Source organism: Opisthocomus hoazin, chromosome 1, assembly GCF_030867145.1.
Source record: "Opisthocomus hoazin isolate bOpiHoa1 chromosome 1, bOpiHoa1.hap1, whole genome shotgun sequence".
Taxonomy (NCBI): Eukaryota; Metazoa; Chordata; class Aves; order Opisthocomiformes; family Opisthocomidae; genus Opisthocomus; species Opisthocomus hoazin.
In genome coordinates, this window is record NC_134414.1 from 25,390,235 (window position 1) to 25,402,246 (window position 12,012).

A 12,012-nucleotide genomic window follows, 5' to 3' on the forward strand; every position below is an offset into this window, starting at 1 on the left:
GTTGCAGATCATCTCCACAAGGGATCTGGTGCTGGTATTTTGTTGTGATCAAAGTGTCTAACTGGGAATACATCTGGGCTAGACAGGGGAAAAGCAGACTCTCTTCTAATGGTCTGGCGTTGCTGTTGAAAGGGATCCACCTCACCGAGTATCGGTGGCACCATCGACTCGGAGGATGGGGCCGGGCAAGTGTTTTGCTTGCCATGTATCAAGGATTCAAGAAGCTGCTTTTCTTATTACGAAAATGTCAGTCCAACCCAGGTTTAAAGAAAATGATCTTGTGGGAAGACCCCTGTGAACGCAGCCGCCATGCTGGCACTGGGGGCTGCTGGAGGCTGCGGGAGGTCGCTGATGGGAGCTCGTGGTTTAACTCCTTCCCCAGGTGACCCCCATCCCGTGCCGTGCCTGGACGCTGGCCCACAGCACGGGGCTGTCTTGGGCCATGGGCACTCGGGTGACGCGGGCCGGTTGTACGAAATCCATCACCGGTCCCGGCGTTGGGTGGTGTGCTCCTCACCCCAACTCAACAAGCTCGAGCTGAGAGCTCCCGGTGGCTGCTCATCAGGTTTGGAGACAGAGCGTCTGCCACTCCAACATCCAAATCCCTGCAAGTTCCTTCCCGTTCGCCCAGCTGGGTTGATACGGGCAACACAGAACCTGTCCCGCTGCAGTTCCGCTTCTCATAGTGGTGACTACGAGCTTCTCCAAAGGTCGGCTGCTCCAGGTTGCTCACCCTCTCCAAGGTAAGGTGGGAGACGTGTGGGAACCACCCCTGCCCTCTGCCCTCGCAGCAGCGAGGCTCTGGCTGTGGCCGAGCGGCGAGAGGGACGTGGCTGCGAAGTCCCTCGCCAGGAGCAGCAGCTGGAGCCGAGGGGGCAAAACGGCGTGACCTGGGCTGTCGCCTGAGCAGAGCCGCGGTGAGAGCCGGCGGCTGCCCCAGAGCGGCTGGGAACAGAGCGAAAGCGGGAGGAGGTGCAAGCGGAGGGGGAAGGGCCGACACGTTATTAATTGTTTAACTGAAGCAGAAAAGCTTGAAGGAATGGGAGCGGTCACCGTAACCCCGCAGTCGCCTTCCCGGGGGCGGCGTGACCCGGCCGCAGGGCTGCAGGCCCCGCGGAAGAAGCGTTTTTTCACCCACGCACGCACAGAACCAGCCGGAGTTTGGGGCGGCCTCACGGCACCCGGCTCTCGGGGGGCTCCGGGGGGGGCTGGCTGCGGGGGGGTGGGGTGTCCCCGCGGGGCCGCGCCGTCGGAGGGGCGGGGCGGCGCATGCGCGCTCGGCCGCCGCCGCTGCCTATAAGGGCGGGGCGGGCGCCCCTCTCTCCAGCCCAGCGGCGGCGCCGGACGGGGCGCGCGGGGCGGCGGGCGCGGACGGGCGGGGACCGCACCCGGCTGCCCCCCCCCACACCCCCATGGGCGCGGCGGAGCGGCGGCGGCGGCGGGGAGGGAGCCGCGAGTAGCGGCGCCGCCCCCCGGCCGGTCCCCCCCCCACCCCGGGCATGCGGCGGCGGCGGGACCCGCGGCGCGGAGGCTGCGCGCCCCGGTGGCGGCGGGCGGGGGGGCGCTGAGCATGCGGGGCGGGCGGTGCTGGGCGCCGCTGGCGGCGCTGGGCTGGCTGCTGGCGGCGGGGGCGGCGGCCGGCGGGGAGTACTGCCACGGCTGGCTGGACGGGCAGGGCGGCTGGCGGGACGGCTTCCAGTGCCCCGAGCGCTTCGACGGCGGCGACGCCACCATCTGCTGCGGGGGCTGCGCCCTCCGCTACTGCTGCTCCAGCGCCGAGGCCCGCCTCGACCAGGGAGCCTGCGACAACGACCGGCGGCTGGGCGGCGGCGAGCCGGGGCGGCCCGGCAAGGACGGCCCCGACGGCGCGGCAGGTGAGGCGGCGCCGGGCGGGGGGGGTGTCCCCGGGCAAACCTCCCGCCCCCTCCTGGCCCCTGCGGCCGGCTCCCTCCGCCGACGGGGCCGTGTGGGGCCGGCCCAGCCCCGCGGCGGCGGTGAGACGGGGACGGGTCCCCGCGCTTTCCCTCCCGCTGGTGTTCGAAACCCAGCCTGGTCTTCCTTAGAAGCAGGCGACGCCGCTGCCCCCGGGGGAGGGGGGGTGCGGGGGCTGAAGGGGGTGTCCTCGGCCCCGCTTGTGCTCGCTGAGGGTGACAGAGCCCTGGAACAGGCTGCCCAGGGAGGTTGTGGAGTCTCCTTCTCTGGAGATATTCAAGACCCGCCTGGACAAGGTCCTGTGCAGCCTGCTGTAGGTGACCCTGCTTCGGCAGTGATTCTGTGAAATAATGAAAACAGCCCCTGCGAACAACAGAAAAAGTGATGTGGCATCGCTGAGTGACTTCTGGCTGGTCCCCCCTCTGTTTGTCTGTGGTCCTCCAGCTCAGATACCCCCGATTAGAACTGATTTTACCCCCAGTTGGAACTGGTTTTTAGAAAGATGATTGGATATCAAGGATAAACTCAAGTCTTTCTACTGCTGTTTAATAAAAAAGCCTCGGTGGCTTCGCGGCGCCCTCGCTGCCGTCCACACGCACTGAACACGCCAGAAGCAGCCCGCAGTGATGTTATAACTGGGGCAGGTTTACCTTGGAGAACTTGGGTGTTGCAGTCCATAGCAAGTGCGTGCACCTGCTCGAGAGCTACGGCAGTGCCAAGCACAGACCTAGAGATGCTTTTTTGCAAGCCTTTTGTCTTAAAAAGTCCAAAAATTACGGAAGAAACGGAAGAAATGGGGCCTTTCGGTTAGTAACAGGCTCCACATCACGTGGAGGAGGTGTTCTGACTTAGCGGACAGGTAGCCCCTTCGCAGTCCTCGGAGGACGGCATTTCTCTGAACGCTGAAGCATCGCCTGTACTTTCTGCTCCCACCCCTTGCCCCCCCTCGCTCCCCCTGCCCCGATGCCCCTGCTTTAAGCCTGGCGTGGAGGGATGCTGGTCGCAGAGCTCTGGAGCACGGCGCTGTCGCCCCGCTGGTTCCTCCCCAAACCCAGGGCCAAAGCGCAGCGCAGCCGGGCGCTCTGCCCGTCCCCGGGGCTGCAGGGTGGCAGAGTCCCTGCGGCTGCTGCCCAGCTGTGTCCCTGCCCCGGGGGGGTGGCAGCGGCTGGGGAGGGCTGGCGATGGGGAGGGATGCGATGCAGCACCGGGGTTTGACCGCCCTGAGGAGGGATCCTGCTCCCAAAGTATCTCCCGACGGCGCCGGTCAGACCCAGCGCTCTCTTGCCTCGTTTTTCTAGTGGGTGATACTGGAGACAAGGTCTGGTGAGGTGTGGAGCGGTGGCTGATGTGGACTAGACCACCATGAACAGGAGCGAGCTGTCCTCCCCCGAGGCGTGAGCTGCGCGCTGTCCTCCCTGCTAATAACTTCGCAGACGCTGTTGGGAACTCCAGCCCTGGTTGTAGCAGCCCTTTTCATCTTCCCTGTGTAAAGTGCTCGGCCACACGCGCAGCTTTCAGTGCTCACCCTGCGCTGACCTGCACTGGGGTGTGGTGGGCTTGGCATGGGGTGGACGGGACCTTCTGCCAGAGCTGCTGAGGTTTGTCCCTGTCCCCAGTGACGTCGTTTTCCTTGCCGTTGCAGTGCCCATCTACGTGCCGTTCCTTATTGTGGGATCTGTATTCGTCGCCTTCATCATCTTGGGGTCGCTGGTGGCGGCTTGCTGCTGCAGATGCCTGCGGCCCAAGCAGGAGCCCCAGCAGAGCCGAGCCCCCGGGGGCACCCGCCTGATGGAGACGATCCCCATGATCCCAAGCGCCAGCACCTCCCGGGGCTCCTCCTCCCGCCAGTCCAGCGCCGCCGCCAGCTCCAGCTCCAGCGCCAACTCGGGGGCCAGAGCCCCCCCGACCAGGTCCCAGACCAACTGCTGCCTGCCCGAAGGGACCATGAACAACGTCTACGTCAACATGCCGACGAACTTCTCGGTGCTGAACTGCCAGCAGGCTACCCAGATCGTGCCGCACCAGGGGCAGTACCTGCACCCCGGGTACGTGGGCTACGCCGTGCAGCACGACGCGATGCCGCTGAGCCCGGTGCCCCCCTTCCTCGACGGTTTGCAGGGCGGCTACAGGCAGATCCAGTCGCCCTACCCGCAGCACACCAGCAGCGAACAGAAGATGTACCCGGCCGTGACGGTGTAGCGCCGGCGCCTTCCTCCCCCCTCCCCGCCCCGCAGATTTCAATACCCAAGCTGAACCGAGGAGAAATACTTCCTCGGAACGAAGCTCCCGGGACGTCGCTTGTACATAATTCCGAAAGGCTCATGCATGTCAGACAGTGTTTATAAACCATTTATTTTCATCGGGGTCTGCTGCCAGGAACTCTGGGATGATATCTCCGAATTAACGCTGCCAGCTACGCTCTCATTCCAGTGCGTGATTCACAGCGGCGAAGGATTACGCTGGAAGTGCGTTATGTGTTGCAGATCGCTGTGCTTGCGAGATAAACGCCGGAGCCGTTAAGTGCCCTTCAGGTATGACATGGTCAGAAGTATTTGCCTAATTAATTCGTAGAAAGAGTTGTGTTACACTGTACGAGATGGCCGTACTGAAGAAACCTCTTTTCTCCTCTCCCAGCTCCTTACCGACGCTTCCCGTTGCTTTACAGACAATCACAGCCGAGAGCCGAACGCTGCAATCCCTGCGTGCCAGGTGCTGGTACCAGCCCCCATCGCTTCTCGCGCACCCCCGGTTCGGGGCAAAATGCCACGAAAGGCTTAGTCTTGCAAAGACCAATTTTCCTGGTATTTATGTAGGAATTAGAAGAGCGGGAATTATTCGGCTCTTCCTTCCGGTGCACTTGAAACCCTTCTTGATTTGGTTTTGCCTCGAGATCAGGACCGAGTAGTGGTTTGCACAGACTTTATCTTTGTGAACTTTTTACTGAAAACAGGGTACGAGGTGCTTGCTCTTCCTGACGCTCCGCCGAGCCGTCGGTGCAGCTGGCAGCGTCGGAGCTGGGGCTGCCTTGGCAGAGAAAGGTCGCGCTCTCGCCCCGAACACGCCGGATGTATCCTCACCTCCCACGAAACAGAAAACCCGTGTGAACGCGCGCGGACCTGTCAGCCCCAAACCCTGCTTGCAATCGGGTCTGACCGTAGGAAAACGGGCTTTGCCCCCCCCGCCAGCTCCGAGTCCCCAGCCCAGTGCTGTGGGGGTGTCACACGCAGCCACCCCAGCCCGGGCGCGGGGGGGTCTGACGGAGGTTTGAAACCCACCCCCGTCTCCTCTTTGCCCCTGGGGCAGGGGACTAGGAAGGCACGGCTGTAATTACGAACGAGGAGAAGGGCCCAACCGAAGGACGAAGGTGCTTGCGGCTCCCTGGGGACGGCGGGGAGGAGGCGCGACGCGGGGAGGGGACGCGTTGCACGGGAGCCGATGGCTCCGTCTTGCTTCGCTTCACGGAGGAGAAAAACCCCTCTCCGGGTTGAAGCAGCAACGGCACACTGGGAATAACCAGACCACGCTAACTGCAACGTATCGCCCGGGATGCAACTCGCTGCTTGAGGCTGGTCTTGTCTCTCAAAAAAACTGAAGTCCCTGCTTTTCCGTCCGTTATTCTTCAGCCGAAACACCCCAACAGAGGACTGAGGGCATACGCCAAAACCGGGCAATTACTGTAACCAGACCAGATAAAAGGTTTCTTATTGTCTGATACTGTATCAGTACGTAGCAATAACTGTGACACTACTATTTTTTGTATGTCTGTTTTTTAAACCCCGCATCCGTGTGGCAGCATTGCCAAATCCCGCGGTTTACTCGTGAACATGCCACACGCAGGCAGCCGGCGGCGGGCAGAAACGCTTTGACCGCTGACCCAGGAGAATGAATAGGTAATTTGTCCCGGCTCTGCTGTTCCTGGCTGCGATCGCCCTTTCCGCCTGTAAGACCTGGGCAGAAAGATCAGCTTAGGAGGCCCGGCGTCCTCTCCAGCCGGGCTGGGTGGCTTCAGCGAGGCAGCAACCGGCTGCTGGGGTCGTGGGCGGCCGCTCTGCCCAGCCCCGCAGCCTGGTGCCGGCGGCACACTTGAAGGCAGGAGGTGCACCAGGGTTGGGTGTTGCCAGGCTGCTGAAGAACCCAATGTGCACTTGGGTCTCGCAGGGATTCGGGTTTCTGCTTGCCCCCTTTGGTGGCTTGGTCACGCTGACCTGCCAAAGCGGCCCTGGCATGGGGCGCGGGGGCCTTCAGCTGCTGGTGGCTTCGGCAGGAGCTGGAGGTGCTTGTCCCCAGGTGAGACCCAGCCCCTTACTGTGTGGCCAGAAGAAAAGCCCGACCATGCCACCATCGTCTCTCCCGATGGTGAACCGCGTCAGCTCCTGCCTCCCCTGCCAGTGCGTGCTGCCTGCCTTGCTCATGCCCTGGCAAGGACACCTCCTCCGACCTATGAAATTCAGGTGACTCTCTTTGTATATTGTTTACTTGTTTAAAAAAAAAAAAAGAATAAGTTAAATATAAGTCTGTAGAAATTAATTTACAACTGAAGTCAGAGAAACCTGAGTTGTAATAAAAAGAAGTTTGTGAGATGTGGTTTTTGGGTGTTTTTTTTTTTTTTTTGTCGTGTATAATAATGTGAAACCAATGTTCCCATTTGATACAGCTTTTAGATCTCTGAAAGGGCACTTACTTTAAAGTGTTTCTTACAAATGATGAAGAGAAAAAAAAAGCCCCCTTTGTTTCTTAATAAATACTTTATGGTGTGACTTTGTTTGCTTTGTTACAGTTTTTTTTCTTAGTTAATTCTTTACTTTCCTCTGCCTAGAAAAGCACATCTGATCAGCCCAGTTCTATAGACCCTGGCAAAAGGGAAAGTTAGGATTTTTGGCTGTGTTTTCAAAGCAAAAACAGTAAAAACAACAACTTGCATGGCTGAATGCTAGGCCCTGGAGGGGCAGGTCTGAGGGGTTTTTTTTGGGGGGGAAGGGGAGCAGGGAGAGGGCATCAGAGCATTGGGTGAGCCGGGGACCCCTCGCGTCCCCACAGCCAGAGGGACGGTGGGGGAGCAGCATGGGCGGAGCCCGGGGCCCCATCAGGCTCCCCCTTTCCAAACCACGCCAACTACCCTACAGCAAGTGGCATTTTCAGAGGATTTTGGGTTCAGTTGGGTTCACGGTTACTGGCTAAGCGTTTCCAGCACATAACTCCCAGCAAGTGGCCGTGCTGTTCTCTCCTCCGGCGCGGGACCCTGCTCACTTGAGCTAACTTTGTGAGAAAAAAAAAACCCCAAACCCACACTGTGCCAGAGGCATAACTCAGTCCGGGACAAGGCTGCTTCGCTTTCCCGGTGTTTGCTTCCTCCTGCTGCTGCCAGCGCTGCCCTGCGGAAAGGGCTCAGATAGGAGATGGGGCCTTGTCAGGTCTGCATGTTCATGGCTCAAATACAAGGGCCAGAACAATCTGGGAAAAATGTAGCCTTGGTCAGTCTGGACGTAGCGTGTCCCAAAATGCCACGGGGTGGCAAAGGAGCAGGGCTGGAAGCAGAAAGCTGGCAGGGAAGGATGGGGTCAGCCACGGCTCAGAGCCGATGTGCTGAAGTGAGGAGCCCTTCGCAGCGGGAGAAGCCGCTAGTTTGTGTCAATGTGGGGCCGCTGCTGAATGAGGCGGGTGTCCTGGTGACGGAGGATGCGGAGAAGGCAGAACTACTGAATGCCTTCTTTACTTCAGTCTTCAGTGCCAAGGCAGGCCCTCAGGAATCCCAGGCCCCGGAGGTAAGAGAAGAAGCGCTCGGAGAGCATGACCTTCCCTTGGTCGAGGAGGACTGTGTGAGGGATTGCTTAAGCAATCTGGATGCCCACAAATCCATGGGCCCCGATGGAATGCACCCACGAGTGCTGAGGGAGCTGGCGGATGTCATTGCTGAGCCACTCTCCATCATCTTTGAGAGGTCCTGGAGGACAGGAGAGGTGCCCAAGGACTGGAGAAATGCCAGTGTCACTCCAGTCTTCAAAAAGGGCAAGAAGGAGGACCCAGGGAACTACAGGCCGGTCAGCCTCACCTCCATCCCAGGAAAGGTGATGGAGCAGCTCATTCTGGAGGTCATCATCAAGCAAGTGGAAGAAAAGAAGGTTATCAGGAGTAGTCAGCATGGATTCACCAAGGGGAAATCATGCCTGACCAATCTGATAGCTTTCTACAATGACATGACTGGCCGGGTAGACGAAGGGAGAGCCATGGATGTTCTCTACCTTGACTTCAGCAAGGCTTTTGACACTGTCTCCCATAACATCCTCCTAGGGAAGCGCAGGAAGTATGGGCTGGACGAGTGGTCGGTGAGATAGATTGAGAACTGGCTGAATGGCAGAACTCAGAGGGTTGTCATCAGCGGCGCTGAGTCTAGTTGGAGGCTGGTGACAAGTGGTGTCCCTCAGGGGTCAGTACTGGGCCCAGCCTTGTTTAACTTCTTCATCAACGACCTGGATGAAGAGTTAGAATGTACCCTCAGCAAGTTTGCTGACGACACCAAACTGGGAGGAGTGGTGGATACACCAGAAGGTTGTGCTGCCATCCAGCGAGACCTGGACAGGCTGGAGAGCTGGGCAGAGAAGAACCTGATGAAATTCAACAAGGGCAAATGCAGGGTCCTGCACCTGGGGAGGAACAACCCCATGCACCAGTACAGGCTTGGGGTGGACCTGCTGGAGAGCAGCTCTGCGGAGAGGGACCTGGGAGTGCTGGTGGACGACAGGTTAACCATGAGCCAGCAGTGTGCCCTGGCTGCCAAGAAAGCTAATGGGATCCTAGGGTGCATTAGGAGGAGTGTGGCCAGCAGGTCGAGGGAGGTTCTCCTTCCCCTCTACACTGCCCTGGTGAGGCCTCATCTGGAGTACTGTGTCCAGTTCTGGGCTACCCACTTCAAGAAAGATGAAGAGCTACTGGAGAGAGTCCAGCGGAGGGCTACAAGGATGATGAGGGGACTGGAACATCTCTCCTACGAGGAAAGGCTGAGGGAGCTGGGCTTGTTCAGCCTGAAGAAGAGAAGGCTGCGAGGGGACCTAATAAATGTTTATAAATATCTGAAGGGTGGGTGTCAGGAGGATGGGGCCAAACTCTTTTCAGTGGTGTCCAGCGACAGGACAAGGGGCAATGGGAACAAATTGAAGCACAAGAGGTTCCGTCTGAACATGAGGAAGAACAACTTCCCTCTGAGGGTGACAGAGCCCTGGAACAGGCTGCCCAGGGAGATGGTGGAGTCTCCTTCTGTGGAGATATTCAAGACCCACCTGGACAAGGTCCAGCCTGCTGTAGGTGACCCTGCTTCGGCAGGAGGGTTGGACTAGATGACCCACAGAGGTCCCTTCCAACCCCTACCATTCTGTGATTCTGGATCCTTGGATGGGGGCCATGGGCATGGTGGGACCGCCAGGCAGCGGCAGGCAATCCTACCAGGCTCAGCCAGCCCCGACCCATATCGCTGCCCAGTGGAGAGCAAGATGGGGCTTGTCCACACCACAGTGTCTGAACCGCTGAGCAATGCAGGGGAACGGCACAAAGCCATCACCAGCGGCATGACCCCTTCACAACACACATGTGAAGAACCACTTTGAACCATCTTGCCTGTAGCCAGGCACGCTCAGAGGACAAAGCCTGTGCCTCTCCCCCCGGTGGAGGTTTGCGTGCCCCCATACAGCTGTTACTAACCATCAGCATGTTTATTCAGTGAAAAGCAGACCTTGATGCAATTAGAGGCCATTGCTTAAACATGGCCCACAGGAGAGCAAGCTGGGGTTTGGGTCCCAGCGCAGCACAGTAACCTCACACCTCCTTTTCAAAGTGCCTAATTTTCTGTTCATTTTTAGTCTTGCAGGAGCTCTTCTTCTCTCTCCGGCTTTTCTGCTTTCCCATTCTTTTCCTCCCACTGAATTTGTTAGTAAATATTATTCCCTACGTGTATTTCCTTGTATTTCTCCAACCTAAATGTCATTTTATGATTTCCTGCTCATATTTCTTGCTTCTCTGTAAGTCCCTTTGTATTATTTCTCCGTCCCCAGTGGGGTTTGCAACACTTCCCTGCACAGGATCACTTCCAAATGGACTGAACAAGTCACCTAAGCCTGTGCCATCCTGTCTCCGCTTCCCCATCTGTGGTGAATGCAGCCACTTCAACGGGACCCTGCTCTCCCCAGGGGCTCACGCTGTTCCCTGTCGTGCAGCAGAGCTGTCCCCATGCCAGCATTTCTGTGCGACATCAATGGCCAAAATCCACCGGCTGCTCATGCTGCAAGAACCTCCTTGTGCCTCAGCAGTGGGGAGGTGCCCACCGCGCTCGCCCACGTGGCACGAAATACCCGTGTGGGCTTCACCCATGGGAAGCCCTCATGGGAGCCAGCACCGTGGCACAGCCGCTTTGCACCAGCTGAAGGCCGGCAGCATTGGCCTGTCCGTGGCAAGGCCTGGAGGTGAGGTTGGGCTGGGCAACGCCTCGCCTCGGGGCCCTGGGACGCATCGATGGGACCTTGGCTGGACCTGGCCCACTGAACTTAGCTGATGCCTTCCTGGTTTTCCAAATCCTCAGGGCAAGAAGGCAAACATTTCTCCAGGCATGGCTGAAAAGCTGCTAGGTGTGTCCCAGGCCAAGTATCTGCTCACTCCTGAATGTTCTTCAGAAGAGAGGAGAGAAACCTCTGTGGAGTGCGACGTGAATCACAGCTCTCCGAGAGCACATGCCTCCAGCATTGCACTGCCTGCTGGCTTTGGCAACAGGTGGTTGATTTACCTTACATTTTCTTAGTGTTTATTAGTTTTGGTGGTTATTTCTGATGAGATTAAACCCACACAGGTAACACCTCAGTCTCCTTCTGCCCTGGCAAGGCCCGGTGGGTGCACACAGCTTGCCAAGGACAGACATCAGTTCCTTCTTGTTTGCACTGAAGACAGCACATCGGGAAAGCTGAAAGAAAATTTACCTTAAACTTTGAAAACAGAATCTTGTCTGCTATCGCAGATGCTTTTCACCCACGTAGTAGGCCTGTAATAGCAAAAGTAGAAGTCAAATATTGAAGAAAAAGTAGAAATAACATCCTTTCTCTGAAACACGGTAATCTTTCACTTTCAGCTAAGCAAACCCTTATTCACCGTTATCAGTCCTTCAGAAAACCTCCAGCAAAATCAAGGCAAACAATGATACATCAAGCTGAAAACCATTGTTTAATTCGAAAGATGAGTCGCTTTCCATCAAGCCTTCCTCCTGTTGAATGCTGAAGCAGCTCAGGGCACAGCCCACCCTGGTTTGTCGTCCTAGGTTAACTTGAAAACAATAATGTAGGAAGGCACCACTTCGGATCGATCTCTGCAAGGGAAAGTGAACATCATGCCAGACAGCAGTAATGACACAGCAGTAAAATAAAACTACTTATTTTTCTCCCTTCCAAGACATTGAGCAACTTCCTTCAGCCGGGTTTGGAAAGCACCGTGAAAGCTGCTGGGGATGGGCTGGCCGAGCGTTCGATGGTGCTGGGCACAGAGCCAAGCTTTGCTGGGCCAAACCTTCCTGGGGCTCGACAGCGCTGGGGCTGCTCGCACCGGGGCGAGCCGGACACGTTGCAGGATGTCGCTCCTCCGAGATGAGGACACCAGCGTGCTGGGCACTCTCTGCTGTGATTTATTACCTGAATGGTAAATATTGGCTTACGCTGCTGCTAATTCCCTCCATATTTGCTTTTGAGACAAAGAATCCTGTTGACTTCACCCATCAGACAGTCCTGCATGATCATCAATGTCTCGTTATGGGGGAAAAACTGATTTTCAGTTTACATCGGTGCAAACTAAAAGCAACTGCTGCAGACCTACTGTGCAGTCAGAATCCGGCTTTCAGTTTAAAAGCTAAAATGCCACCTTTGCTATATATGGGTAAATAAGTATAATCATTATACAGGATTTAATTACCATGTATGATCTAGGTACACAGTGCAAGCTCTGACACCAGGCACATCCAAATGAACAGACACTGGGACCACATTACATTCTTTCCCAGACAGACGCCTGCATTTGCGTGCTCGCAGGCAGCTCCTTCCATGACATAGAGAAAGG

At 57.4% G+C, this 12,012-nt stretch overlaps 1 protein-coding gene across 2 annotated transcripts; it reads left to right on the top strand.

Moving 5' to 3' along the window:
* Positions 1 to 1,570: 1,570 nt before the first annotated feature.
* Positions 1,571 to 6,677, top strand: SHISA2 (shisa family member 2). 2 transcript variants are annotated; one of them, XR_012763792.1, is made up of 3 exons: positions 1,571 to 1,874; positions 3,575 to 4,463; positions 4,567 to 6,677. XR_012763792.1 is itself a non-coding variant. In XM_075419564.1 (2 exons), the coding sequence occupies exons 1-2, from the start codon at positions 1,571 to 1,573 to the stop codon at positions 4,129 to 4,131; spliced, it is 861 nt and encodes a 286-aa protein (XP_075275679.1). In that variant the 3' UTR covers positions 4,132 to 6,677. The 2 variants fall into 2 exon arrangements, 1 of the variants encoding a protein (XP_075275679.1); XM_075419564.1 differs by having other exon boundaries at positions 3,575 to 6,677.
* Positions 6,678 to 12,012: the final 5,335 nt, after the last annotated feature.

Excerpts from the sequence above, each read along its gene's own strand:
- SHISA2 (XM_075419564.1), top strand. The coding sequence starts at position 1,571 with ATGCGGGGCGGGCGGTGCTGGGCGCCGCTGGCGGCGCTGGGCTGGCTG. Across the intron at positions 1,875-3,574 it reads CGGCCCCGACGGCGCGGCAG|TGCCCATCTACGTGCCGTTC; the intron begins GTGAGGCGGCGC and ends TTGCCGTTGCAG.